Consider the following 14,477-nt stretch of genomic DNA (forward strand, 5'->3'; position numbering starts at 1 on the left):
TCAGAGTGAGACACAGGGAGGTCAGAGGTCAGAGTGAGACACAGGGAGGTCAGGGGTCAGAGTGAGACACAGGGAGGTCAGAGTGAGACACAGGGAGGTCAGAGTGAGACACAGGGAGGTCAGAGTGAGACACAGGGAGGTCAGAGTGAGACAGGGAGGTCAGAGTGAGATACAGGGAGGTCAGGGGTCAGAGTGAGACACAGGGAGGTCAGAGTGAGACACAGGGAGGTCAGAGGTACCTTTCCGTTGTCTGCGTCCAGCCTGCCCCTGTCCCCTGTGTAGTGAGCAGCGGCCCCTAGGTCCACGGTCTTGGAGCGGATGCCGCCACGTTTGCGTGTGGTGGTGGTCTCCGTTGCATGGCTGATCTGGATGCTCGTGGTCGTAACAGTCTCCTCCTCGTCTCTGAACTCCGACAGCTTCCCTAACCCAGACACCGGCCGGCCGGTGTCCTCCTCGTTGTGACTGGGGGGAGAAAGAGAACAACAACACACACATGAAAGAAATGCTCTATCATTAAATAGATGTATTGCCTTAAGCCAGCTTTTCCCAAACTCGGTCCCGGGGACCTCAGGGAGTCCACGTTTAGTTTTTTTGTGCAAGCACTACTCAGCTGATTCAGACAATCAAAGCCTGATTAGTTGATCATTTGAATCAGCTGTGTAGTTTTGGGGGCAAAAACCAAAATGTGCACCCCCTGGGGTCTCCGGGACCGTGTTTGGGAAATGTTCAGCATTACATCTCCATTTTTGTTTTTGTCCTTTTGCACTTCAACACACTCAGGAATACCTGATTCTGTCGGGCGAGTCATCCCTCTCATTCTTGCGGAACTTGTTCATAGTGTCGTCGATGGTGCTGCCGATCTTGTCGCTGATTTCTCCCAGCTTCTCACTGAAGGGGAAGGCTCCTTTGCTCTTGTCCCAGTCCTCATCCCACTTCCCCTTGGGCCCGGAGTCAAACATTTCCCCCGCTGAGGGGGAGGAGAGGGGCAGAGAGGGGGGAAACAGGGTTACAGGTTTATACTGAAAAATCAAGTGTGGTTTGGTACCATTAACGTGTTTTGTAGCTATGCTGAGTGAGCCTCACTTCACTAACATAATGAGAGCCGTTGTGGGACTGCACTGCATCTATCTGGAATGCCAATTAAGATGTGCAACAGATAATTGGTTATTCTGCATTGAAAATGGATGGGCCCATTGACAACACAAGCACCGCACAGCTACAGTGTGTCTGCTGAAACAGAGCGAGCATCTCTATGTGAATGTCGCCACCGCAGTGTTATTTTGATCCTGTGCGACAAAAATAATTCCCCCCCCTCTGCCACATCATTAATTGACAAAATGGGAACTCTGGTTTGACTAATGAAGTGGGAAATCACAGCAGCAAATCAAAGATATCAGGAATCAAAGGGAGAAATCAATGGAGCATGAAAATAAAGCCTTTCAATCAGTTGCTTCTCCAACCGAATCCTAATGAAATGGCAAGGGACTCGCCCGACGATTAGATATCGGAAGAGCAGATCAGAAAGCAGCGAATCAAAAACAGATATGGGGAAGATATGTTCTGTTACACAGTGAGGGTGTTGAGGTTATTCCTCGTACAAACATGATCAGAAATCTCACTGATGAAGATGTGAGAAGACATGATTTGCCCTGGATTGAAAATCGTTCTAATCAAAAGATCAGTAATGAGGAGGAAGAGGCCTGTGGGGAATAGAGGAAGGCATAGAGGAGCGATATTCTGGAAGCCTTCTGAGACTGCAGACAGAGACCTGCAACAAGACTCACAGAGACAGGGACTAGAGGTACATTACAGTGACTAGAGTTACAGTGACTAGATGTAAATGACAGGGACTTGAGATAAATTGCTGTAAGAGGGACTAGAGGTACATGACAGGGACTAGAGGTACATGACAGGGACTAGAGGTACATGACAGGGACTAGAGGTACATGACAGGGACTAGAGGTACATGACAGGGACTAGAGGTACATTACAGTGACAGGGACTAGAGGTAAATGACAGGGACTAGAGGTAAATGACAGGGACTAGAGGTAAATGACAGGGACTAGAGGTAAATGACAGGGACTAGAGGTACATGACAGGGACTAGAGGTACATGACAGGGACTAGAGGTACATGACAGGGACTAGATGTAAATGACAGGGACTAGAGGTACATGACAGGGACTAGAGGTAAATGACAGGGACTAGAGGTAAATGACAGGGACTAGAGGTAAATGACAGGGACTAGAGGTACATGACAGGGACTAGAGGTACATGACAGGGACTAGATGTAAATGACAGGGACTAGAGGTACATGACAGGGACTAGAGGTAAATGACAGGGACTAGAGGTAAATGTCAGGGACTAGATGCAAATGACAGGGACTAGATGTAAATGACAGGGACTAGAGGTACATGACAGGGACTAGAGGTAAATGACAGGGACTAGAGGTAAATTACAGGGACTAGATGTAAATGACAGTGACAGGGACTAGAGGTAAATGACTGGGACTTGATGTAAATGACAGGGACTAGAGGTAAATGACAGGGACTAGAGGTACATGACAGGGACTAGAGGTACATGACAGGGACTAGAGGTACATGACAGGGACTAGAGGTACATGACAGGGACTAGAGGTACATGACAGTGACAGGGACTAGAGGTGAATGACTGGGACTTGATGTAAATGACAGGGACTAGAGGTAAATGACAGGGACTAGAGGTACATGACAGGGACTAGAGGTACATGACAGGGACTAGAGGTACATGACAGGGACTAGAGGTACATGACAGGGACTAGAGGTACATTACAGGGACTAGATGTAAATGACAGGGACTAGATGTAAATGATAGGGACTAGAGGTAAATGACAGGGACTAGAGGTAAATGACAGGGACTAGAGGTAAATGACAGGGACTAGAGGTACATTACAGGGACTAGAGGTACATGACAGGGACTAGATGTAAATGATAGGGACTAGAGGTAAATGACAGGGACTAGAGGTACATGACAGGGACTAGATGTAAATGATAGGGACTAGAGGTAAATGACAGGGACTAGAGGTACATGACAGGGACTAGAGGTACATTACAGGGACTAGATGTAAATGACAGGGACTAGATGTAAATGATAGGGACTAGAGGTAAATGACAGGGACTAGAGGTACATGACAGGGACTAGATGTAAATGATAGGAACTAGATGTAAATTATAGGGACTAGAGGTAAATGACAGGGACTAGAGGTAAATGACAGGGACTAGAGGTAAATGACAGGGACTAGAGGTACATGACAGGGACTAGAGGTACATGACAGGGACTAGAGGTACATGACAGGGACTAGATGTAAATGACAGGGACTAGAGGTACATGACAGGGACTAGAGGTACATGACAGGGACTAGAGGTAAATGACAGGGACTAGAGGTAAATGACAGGGACTAGAGGTAAATGACAGGGACTAGATGTAAATGACAGGGACTAGAGGTACATGACAGGGACTAGAGGTACATGACAGGGACTAGAGGTACATGACAGTGACAGGGACTAGAGGTGAATGACAGGGACTTGATGTAAATGACAGGGACTAGAGGTAAATGACAGGGACTAGAGGTAAATGACAGGGACTAGAGGTACATGACAGGGACTAGATCTAAATGACAGGGACTAGAGGTACATGACAGGGACTAGAGGTACATGACAGGGACTAGAGGTACATTACAGGGACTAGATGTAAATGACAGGGACTAGATGTAAATGATAGGGACTAGAGGTAAATGACAGGGACTAGAGGTACATGACAGGGACTAGATGTAAATGATAGGGACTAGAGGTAAATGACAGGGACTAGAGGTACATGACAGGGACTAGAGGTACATTACAGGGACTAGATGTAAATGACAGGGACTAGATGTAAATGATAGGGACTAGAGGTAAATGACAGGGACTAGAGGTACATGACAGGGACTAGATGTAAATGATAGGAACTAGAGGTAAATGACCCCCACCATGGTGGGGGTCATTTGAATTGAAAACTGACAATAGAATCAGCACCATCCATAAACCTGACCTCTCATTGGCCATAGCGACAGGGTTAAGCAGTTAAAGGGGAAGTCAACACTGAAGCAAATAAAGTGACGTTTGTCAAAGCTGGTAGAGCTTTGGATGAGGGTCTGGTAGAGCTTTAGATGAGGGTCTGGTAGAGCTTTGGATGAGGGTCTGGTAGAGCTTAGGATGAGGGTCTGGTAGAGCTTTGGATGAGGGTCTGGTAGAGCTTTGGATGAGGGTCTGGTAGAGCTTTGGATGAGGGTCTGGTAGAGCTTAGGATGAGGGTCTGGTAGAGCTTTGGATGAGGGTCTGGTAGAGCTTAGGATGAGGGTCTGGTAGAGCTTTGGATGAGGGTCTGGTAGAACTTGGGATGAGGGTCTGGTAGAGCTTTGGATGAGGGTCTGGTAGAACTTGGGATGAGGGTCTGGTAGAGCTTTGGATGAGGGTCTGGTAGAACTTGGGATGAGGGTCTGGTAGAGCTTGGGACCAGGCCTTTATGGACCTTCTTCAGGAGGAGGAACACAGGCACCATTGTTTCACTGCCACAACAGGCCTGTCCTGGAGACAGTATTTGTCTCAGTGGGGACTTTATGTAACAGAGCCTAGTGAGTGCTCATGCAATGCACCAAATGCTAATTCTTGAGAGCGAAGCATGAAAAAAGACGAACACAGCTCTACAGTAAATATGTTATCTTACTCAAATATTTAAGGATTACTCCTTTTTTAAAAAATATTTTCGCCTTTTTTGGTTCTAGTAAAGATTCTAGCAGCCGTGTTTAGCACTAACTGAAGTTTATTTAGTGTTTTATCCGGATAGCCGAAAAGTAGAGCATTGCAGTAGACTAACCTAGAAGTGACAAAAACTTCTGACGGGCCTGGACATGTACTGGCTTAAGCAGGGGGACACGTCTGGCACTGCAGGATTTGAGTCCCTGGCGGCGTAGTGTGTTACTGATGGTAGGCTTTGTTACTTTGGTCCCAGCTCTCTGCAGGTCATTCACTAGGTCCCCCCGTGTGGTTCTGGGATTTTTGCTCACCGTTCTTCTGCTCATTTTGACCCCATGGGGTGAGATCTTGCGTGGAGCCCCAGATTGAGGGAGTTGTCTTGTAGGTCTTTCATTTCCTAATAATTGCTCCCACAGTTGATTTCTTCAAACCAAGCTGCTTACCTATTGCAGATTTAGTCTTCCCAGCCTGGTGCAGGTCTACAATTTTGTTTCTGGTGTCCTTTGACAGCTCTTTGGTCTTGGCCATAGTGGAGTTTGGAGTGTGACTGTTTGAGGTTGTGGACAGGTGTCTTTTATACTGATAACAAGTTCAAACAGGTGCCATTAATACATGCAAGAAGAAGTTACAGGTCTGTGAGAGCCAGAAATCTTGTTTCTTTGTAGGTGACCAAATACTTATTTTCCACCATAATTTGCAAATAAATTCATAAAAAATCATACAATGTGATTTTCTGGATTTTTCTCTCTCATTTTGTCTGTCATAGTTGACGTGTACCTATGATAAATGACAGGCCTCTCTCATCTTTTTAAGTGGGAGAACTTGCACAATTGGTGGCTGACTAAATACTTTTTTGCCCCACTGTACATTTTCAGAGTTTCTCACATTTCTGTGATGCCATTAGGCTCCAAAGCATGTGTTGTTGTACCACTGAAAACAGATGCAGGCTCAGCCTAGCCACACAAAACATGTACAAAAACCATCCAAGGTTTTCAACTCTGTCATAGCAAATCACAAATGCATACAGTTGGTATCCAAGGAGCCACTCAAGTTGATAATTTACATACTTTTCATTTGTGCACATTACATATGTACATATATACCAGGTTGAAAACCAGAACATGACTTGCATCTGACTGACTCTTCAGTACTCCAGCTGTGGCCATGGAAACTTCCTCACTAATGAATACTCCTGGGTGTTCCATCTGAAACCAAGAGCCTCATCTCTGAGGACATCCTGATTGGTGTAGAAGAGAGGCGTGGGGATGGTTATGGAATGAATCAATAGCCAGGCTTAGGGTTCACACTGCTCTGGGTCTTTCAGTGCTGCTGTGTAGCACGAGTCCCAAATGATTGCTTACCAACAAAATTGTAGTTTTCTAAGGAGCGAAGGTCGTAGATGTGTTCCCTCGCACTGGTGACAACTCGCTCCGATCCGTTCCTGATGAGATATGCCAATAGTAGTAAGGCCTGGAGGAGAGGAGCATCTGTTAGAGGCAACATGGCACTAGGCTTCCTACCCACAGGCAACATGACACTAGGCTTCCTACCCACAGGCAACATGACACTAGGCTTCCTACCCACAGGCAACATGGCACTAGGCTTCCTACCCACAGGCAACATGACACTAGGCTTCCTCACCACAGGCAACATGACACTAGGCTTCCTCACCACAGGCAACATGACACTAGGCTTCCTCACCACAGGCAACATGACACTAGGCTTCCTACCCACAGGCAACATGACACTAGGCTTCCTCACCACAGGCAACATGACACTAGGCTTCCTCACCACAGGCAACATGACACTAGGCTTCCTACCCACAGGCAACATGACACTAGGCTTCCTACCCACAGGCAACATGACACTAGGCTTCCTCACCACAGGCAACATGGCACTAGGCTTCCTCACCACAGGCAACATGACACTAGGCTTCCTCACCACAGGCAACATGACACTAGGCTTCCTCACCACAGGCAACATGGCACTAGGCTTCCTCACCACAGGCAACATGGCACTAGGCTTCCTCACCACAGGCAACATGGCACTAGGCTTCCTCACCACAGGCAACATGGCACTAGGCTTCCTCACCACAGGCAACATGGCACTAGGCTTCCTCACCACAGGCAACATGGCACTAGGCTTCCTCACCACAGGCAACATGGCACTAGGCTTCCTCACCACAGGCAACATGACACTAGGCTTCCTCACCACAGGCAACATGACACTAGGCTTCCTCACCACAGGCAACATGACACTAGGCTTCCTCACCACAGGCAACATGACACTAGGCTTCCTCACCACAGGCAACATGACACTAGGCTTCCTACCCACAGGCAACATGGCACTAGGCTTCCTCACCACAGGCAACATGACACTAGGCTTCCTCACCACAGGCAACATGACACTAGGCTTCCTACCCACAGGCAACATGACACTAGGCTTCCTCACCACAGGCAACATGACACTAGGCTTCCTCACCACAGGCAACATGACACTAGGCTTCCTCACCACAGGCAACATGACACTAGGCTTCCTACCCACAGGCAACATGACACTAGGCTTCCTCACCACAGGCAACATGACACTAGGCTTCCTACCCACAGTCAACATGGCACTAGGCTTCCTCACCACAGGCAACATGACACTAGGCTTCCTCACCACAGGCAACATGACACTAGGCTTCCTACCCACAGTCAACATGGCACTAGGCTTCCTCACCACAGTCAACATGGCACTAGGCTTCCTACCCACAGTCAACATGACACTAGGCTTCCTACCCACAGGCAACATGACACTATGCTTCCTACCCACAGGCAACATGGCACTAGGCTTCCTCACCACAGGCAACATGGCACTAGGCTTCCTCACCACAGGCAACATGACACTAGGCTTCCTCACCACAGGCAACATGACACTAGGCTTCCTCACCACAGGCAACATGACACTAGGCTTCCTCACAACAGGCAACATGACACTAGGCTTCCTCACCACAGGCAACATGACACTAGGCTTCCTACCCACAGGCAACATGACACTAGGCTTCCTCACCACAGGCAACATGACACTAGGCTTCCTACCCACAGTCAACATGGCACTAGGCTTCCTACCCACAGGCAACATGGCACTAGGCTTCCTACCCACAGGCAACATGACACTAGGCTTCCTCACCACAGGCAACATGGCACTTGGCTTCCTCACCACAGGCAACATGATCGTATGAATGAAACATAAGCAGTGGAACAGAGACTCGGCACCTTGTAAACTCTTCTCCAGTTCTTCTTATTGTCCCTCAGCATTCTGGTCCACAGCATGTTCATGACCTCAGGGAACTGCTCGTACATGAACGTGGATCTGAGAGGAACATCAGAAATATGGATGGGATTAGAGAGTACTGGTAAAGCCATAAACTACTAGGCTAGTTATGCAAATGTGATAGGACTGAGCGTTGTGCTGTGGTTGTCCCTTACTTGGCGATCTCTCCCATGAGCTGTCCAGAGGGACCCCAGGGGTCATCATTGGTGACCTCTCGCACCTTGGACTCGATATCAGAGTAGTTCATCACCACGTTAGTGCTGCAAGAAACACACGACACAGACTTACATCAAGAATCATATTAATAAAACACACTGAATGACACTGGTGGGTAACCAATGTGAACTATGACCTCTATCACAGATGGATATTCTGCATGAGGCATGGCTTCCTGGTATTATACCGTGTGTTTTGAGTATTAGAGTGGTGGTGTTAGGATAGGTAGTGGTCTTAACAGACCTCTGATTTAGCCTAGATGTGTCATGTTTTGTCATTTATTATCATGTCTTGTCCCTGTGCTTCCCATTCTATTCGTTTCCCTCTGCTGGTCTTATTAGGTTCTTTCCCTCTTTCTATCCCTCTCTCTCCCCCTCCCTCTCTCACTCTCTCGCTCTCTCTTCTCTCTATCGTTCCGTTCCTGCTCCCAGCTGTTCCTATTCCCCTAATCATCATTTAGCCTTCCCACACCTGTTCCCGATCCTTTTCCCTGATTAGAGTCCCTATTTCTCTCCTTGTTTCCCGTACCTGCCCCGTCGGATCCTCATTTATATTCACCGTGCTGTGTCTATGTTTTGCCCTGTCGTGTCGTGTTTCCCTCAGATGCTGCGTGGTGAGCAGGTGTCTGAGTCTGCTAGGTTCAAGTGCCTTCCCGAGGCAACCTGCAGTTCTCGATCAAGTCTCCAGTCTGTTCTCGTCTTTACGTGTAGTATTATGCTTTTTGTTTTGTAATGTTTATTCTGGATTAAATACTCTGTTTTCGCCAAGTCGCTTTTGGGTCCTCATTCACCAGCATGACAGAAGGATCCGACCAAGGAATGGACCCAGCGACTACAGACGCTCGTAACACTGCCGTCGAGATCCAAGGAGCCATGCTCGGCAGACACGAGCAGGAATTGTCTGCTGCTCGCCATGCCGTGGAGAGCCTGGCCGCTCAGGTTTCCGACCTCTCTGGACAGTTCCAGAGTCTTCGTCTCGTGCCACCTGTTACTTCCTGGCCTGCCGAGCCTCCAGAACCTAGGGTTAATAACCCACCTTGCTACTCCGGGCAGCCCACTGAGTGCCGCTCCTTTCTCACCCAGTGTGAGATTGTGTTCTCTCTCCAACCCAACACATACTCTAGAGAGAGAGCTCGGGTTGCTTACGTCATTTCACTCCTTACTGGCCGGGCCCGAGAGTGGGGCACAGCTATCTGGGAGGCAAGGGCTGATTGTTCTAACAATTACCAGAACTTTAAAGAGGAGATGATTCGGGTTTTTGACCGTTCAGTTTTTGGTGGGGAGGCTTCTAGGGTCCTGGCTTCCCTATGCCAAGGTGATCGATCCATAACGGATTACTCTATAGAGTTTCGTACTCTTGCTGCCTCTAGTGACTGGAACGAGCCGGCGCTGCTCGCTCGTTTTCTGGAGGGACTCCACACAGTGGTCAAAGATGAGATTCTCTCTCGGGAGGTTCCTTCCAGTGTGGACTCTTTGATTGCTCTCGCCATCCGCATAGAACGACGGGTAGATCTTCGTCACCAGGCTCGTGGAAGAGAGCTCGCATCAACGGTGTTTCCCTGCTCCGCATCGCAACCATCTCCCTCCTCTGGCTCTGAGACTGAGCCCATGCAGCTGGGAGGGATTCGCATCTCGACTAAGGAGAGGGAACGGAGGTTCACCAACCGCCTGTGCCTCTATTGCGGATTTGATGGACATTTTGTTAATTCATGTCCAGTAAGAGGCCAGAGCCCATCAGTAAGCGGAGGGCTACTGGTGAGCGCTACTACTCAGGTCTCTTCATCTAGATCTTGTACTACTATGTCGGTCCATCTACGCTGGACCGGTTCGGGTGCTACATGCAGTGCCTTGATTGACTCTGGGGCTGAGGGTTGTTTCATGGACGAAGCATGGGTTCGGAAACATAACATTCCTTTCAGACAGTTAGACAAGCCTACGCCCATGTTTGCCTTAGATGGTAGTCATCTTCCCAGTATCAGATTTGAGACACTACCTTTAACTCTCACAGTATCTGGTAACCACAGTGAGACTATTTCTTTTTTGATTTTTCGTTCACCTTTCACACCTGTTGTTTTGGGTCATCCCTGGCTAGTATGTCATAATCCTTCTATTAATTGGTCTTGTAATTCTATCCTATCCTGGAACGTATCTTGTCATGTGAAGTGCTTAATGTCTGCCATCCCTCCCATTTCTTCTGTCCCCACTTCTCAGGAGGAACCTGGCGATTTGACAGGAGTGCCGGAGGAATATCATGATCTGCGCACGGTCTTCAGTCGGTCCCGAGCCAACTCCCTTCCTCCTCACCGGTCGTATGATTGTAGTATTGATCTCCTTCCGGGGACCACTCCTCCTCGGGGTAGACTATACTCTCTGTCGGCTCCCGAACGTAAGGCTCTCGAGGATTATTTATCTGTGTCTCTTGACGCCGGTACCATAGTGCCTTCTTCCTCTCCGGCCGGGGCGGGGTTCTTTTTGTTAAGAAGAAGGACGGTACTCTGCGCCCCTGCGTGGATTATCGAGGGCTGAATGACATAACGGTTAAGAATCGTTATCCGCTTCCCCTTATGTCATCAGCCTTCGAGATTCTGCAGGGAGCCAGGTGCTTTACTAAGTTGGACCTTCGTAACGCTTACCATCTCGTGCGCATCAGAGAGGGGGACGAGTGGAAAACGGCGTTTAACACTCCGTTAGGGCATTTTGAGTACCGGGTTCTGCCGTTTGGTCTCGCCAATGCGCCAGCTGTTTTTCAGGCATTAGTTAATGATGTTCTGAGAGACATGCTGAACATCTTTGTTTTTGTCTATCTTGACGATATCCTGATTTTTTCACCGTCACTCGAGATTCATGTTCAGCACGTTCGACGTGTTCTACAGCGCCTTTTAGAGAATTGTCTCTACGTAAAGGCTGAGAAGTGCTCTCTTCATGTCTCCTCCGTTACTTTTCTCGGTTCCGTTATTTCCGCTGAAGGCATTCAGATGGATTCCGCTAAGGTCCAAGCTGTCAGTGATTGGCCCGTTCCAAGGTCACGTGTCGAGTTGCAGCGCTTTTTAGGTTTCGCTAATTTCTATCGGCGTTTCATTCGTAATTTCGGTCAAGTTGCTGCCCCTCTCACAGCTCTTACTTCTGTTAAGACGTGTTTTAAGTGGTCCGGTTCCGCCCAGGGAGCTTTTGATCTTCTAAAAGAACGTTTTACGTCCGCTCCTATCCTCGTTACTCCTGACGTCACTAGACAATTCATTGTCGAGGTTGACGCTTCAGAGGTAGGCGTGGGAGCCATTCTATCCCAGCGCTTCCAGTCTGACGATAAGGTTCATCCTTGCGCTTATTTTTCTCATCGCCTGTCGCCATCTGAGCGCAACTATGATGTGGGTAACCGTGAACTGCTCGCCATCCGCTTAGCCCTAGGCGAATGGCGACAGTGGTTGGAGGGGGCGACCGTTCCTTTTGTCGTTTGGACAGACCATAAGAACCTTGAGTACATCCGTTCTGCCAAACGACTTAATGCCCGTCAAGCTCGTTGGGCGTTGTTTTTCGCTCGTTTCGAGTTTGTGATTTCTTACCGTCCGGGTAGCAAGAACACCAAGCCTGATGCCTTATCCCGTCTGTTTAGTTCTTCTGTGGCTTCTACTGATCCCGAGGGGATTCTTCCTTATGGGCGTGTTGTCGGGTTGACAGTCTGGGGAATTGAAAGACAGGTTAAGCAAGCACTCACGCACACTGCGTCGCCGCGCGCTTGTCCTAGTAACCTCCTTTTCGTTCCTGTTTCCACTCGTCTGGCTGCTCTTCAGTGGGCTCACTCTGCCAAGTTAGCTGGTCATCCCGGTGTTCGAGGCACTCTTGCGTCTATTCGCCAGCGATTTTGGTGGCCGACTCAGGAGCGTGACACGCGCCGTTTCGTGGCTGCTTGTTCGGACTGCGCGCAGACTAAGTCGGGTAACTCTCCTCCTGCCGGTCGTCTCAGACCGCTCCCCATTCCTTCTCGACCATGGTCTCACATCGCCCTAGACTTCATTACCGGTCTGCCTTTGTCTGCGGGGAAGACTGTGATTCTTACGGTTGTCGATAGGTTCTCTAAGGCGGCACATTTCATTCCCCTCGCTAAACTTCCTTCCGCTAAGGAGACGGCACAAATCATTATCGAGAATGTGTTCAGAATTCATGGCCTCCCGTTAGACGCCGTTTCAGACAGAGGCCCGCAATTCACGTCACAGTTTTGGAGGGAGTTCTGTCGTTTGATTGGTGCGTCCGTCAGTCTCTCTTCCGGGTTTCATCCCCAGTCTAACGGTCAAGCAGAGAGGGCCAATCAGACGATTGGTCGCATACTACGCAGCCTTTCTTTCAGAAACCCTGCGTCTTGGGCAGAACAGCTCCCTGGGCAGAATACGCTCACAACTCGCTTCCTTCGTCTGCTACCGGGTTATCTCCGTTTCAGAGTAGTCTGGGTTACCAGCCTCCTCTATTCTCTTCCCAGCTTGCCGAGTCCAGCGTTCCCTCCGCTCAAGCGTTTGTCCAACGTTGTGAGCGCACCTGGAGGAGGGTGAGGTCTGCACTTTGCCGCTACAGGGCACAGACTGTGAGAGCCGCCAATAAACGCAGGATTAAGAGTCCTAGGTATTGTTGCGGCCAGAGAGTGTGGCTTTCCACTCGCAACCTTCCTCTTACGACAGCTTCTCGTAAGTTGACTCCGCGGTTCATTGGTCCGTTCCGTGTCTCCCAGGTCGTCAATCCTGTCGCTGTGCGACTGCTTCTTCCGCGACATCTTCGTCGCGTCCATCCTGTCTTCCATGTCTCCTGTGTTAAGCCCTTTCTTCGCACCCCCGTTCGTCTTCCCTCCCCCCTCCCGTCCTTGTCGAGAGCGCACCTATTTACAAGGTACATAAGATCATGGACATGCGTTCTCGGGGACGGGGTCACCAATGCTTAGTGGATTGGGAGGGTTACGGTCCTGAGGAGAGGAGTTGGGTTCCGTCTCGGGACGTGCTGGACCGTTCACTCATTGATGATTTCCTCCGTTGCCGCCAGGATTCCTCCTCGAGTGCGCCAGGAGGCGCTCGGTGAGTGGGGGGGTACTGTCATGTTTTGTCATTTATTATCATGTCTTGTCCCTGTGCTTCCCATTCTATTCGTTTCCCTCTGCTGGTCTTATTAGGTTCTTTCCCTCTTTCTATCCCTCTCTCTCCCCCTCCCTCTCTCACTCTCTCGCTCTCTCTTCTCTCTATCGTTCCGTTCCTGCTCCCAGCTGTTCCTATTCCCCTAATCATCATTTAGCCTTCCCACACCTGTTCCCGATCCTTTTCCCTGATTAGAGTCCCTATTTCTCTCCTTGTTTCCCGTACCTGCCCCGTCGGATCCTCATTTATATTCACCGTGCTGTGTCTATGTTTTGCCCTGTCGTGTCGTGTTTCCCTCAGATGCTGCGTGGTGAGCAGGTGTCTGAGTCTGCTAGGTTCAAGTGCCTTCCCGAGGCAACCTGCAGTTCTCGATCAAGTCTCCAGTCTGTTCTCGTCTTTACGTGTAGTATTATGCTTTTTGTTTTGTAATGTTTATTCTGGATTAAATACTCTGTTTTCGCCAAGTCGCTTTTGGGTCCTCATTCACCAGCATGACAAGATGTCCAGCAAGGGCCTAGGCGAACTCCTCTGACCAGATTGAGCCTGTTCTGGGAGCAGGTTGTGAGGGCTCCTGTTGCCCCTAAAGCTCAGTGTGGAGTCTACAGCCTAGAGTCTACACAACAATCAGCCATTTCCTGTCAGGCCCCATTTCACTCCTATCACCATCAGCAGACCTGCCAGTCACAGAGCAGACCTGCCAGTCACAGAGCAGAGTGCCAGGAAACAGCTGGGCTCTACTCAACTTTCTCCTCTCAGGAGTGGCATAGCGGGCGGAAACTACAGGATATAATGACAGTCATTAAATTGACTGATGCGTAAAAAGGGTTCTCAAGATCTATCCTGATTCAAGAAGCAGCTTAAAACGGATTATGACAACACTAGAAAGACACCTAAAAACATTCAGGGATGAAAGATTAACCAGCTGACAACAGAACTCGAAAGAAGGAGAAGAATGCCTTAGAGAAAACAGAGAGGAAGAAAGGCAAACAGAGTTGGGGTTAATGCAGCTGATCAGTGATAAACATGAGGCAATGTTTTCAGGGCCTCAGAGAGCACACCTATGGACCAT

General features: G+C 49.0%; 1 protein-coding gene across 1 annotated transcript in view; it reads right to left on the reverse strand.

Moving 5' to 3' along the window:
* LOC123990871 (clathrin interactor 1-like) overlaps positions 1-14,477 on the reverse strand; it is a 19,079-nt gene extending 4,602 nt beyond the window's left edge. The window contains exons 1-7 of the mRNA XM_046291826.1: positions 14,467-14,477; positions 8,238-8,342; positions 8,025-8,121; positions 6,129-6,237; positions 4,064-4,474; positions 787-967; positions 240-462 (exon numbers count right to left, since the gene is read on the reverse strand). Of these exons, the coding sequence (XP_046147782.1) occupies positions 240-462; positions 787-967; positions 4,064-4,474; positions 6,129-6,237; positions 8,025-8,121; positions 8,238-8,342; positions 14,467-14,477 (1,137 nt within the window). The remainder of the gene's footprint in view (positions 1-239; positions 463-786; positions 968-4,063; positions 4,475-6,128; positions 6,238-8,024; positions 8,122-8,237; positions 8,343-14,466) is intronic.

The sequence above is a fragment of the Oncorhynchus gorbuscha genome, linkage group LG02 (assembly GCF_021184085.1).
Source record: "Oncorhynchus gorbuscha isolate QuinsamMale2020 ecotype Even-year linkage group LG02, OgorEven_v1.0, whole genome shotgun sequence".
NCBI classification, from domain to species: domain Eukaryota; kingdom Metazoa; phylum Chordata; class Actinopteri; order Salmoniformes; family Salmonidae; genus Oncorhynchus; species Oncorhynchus gorbuscha.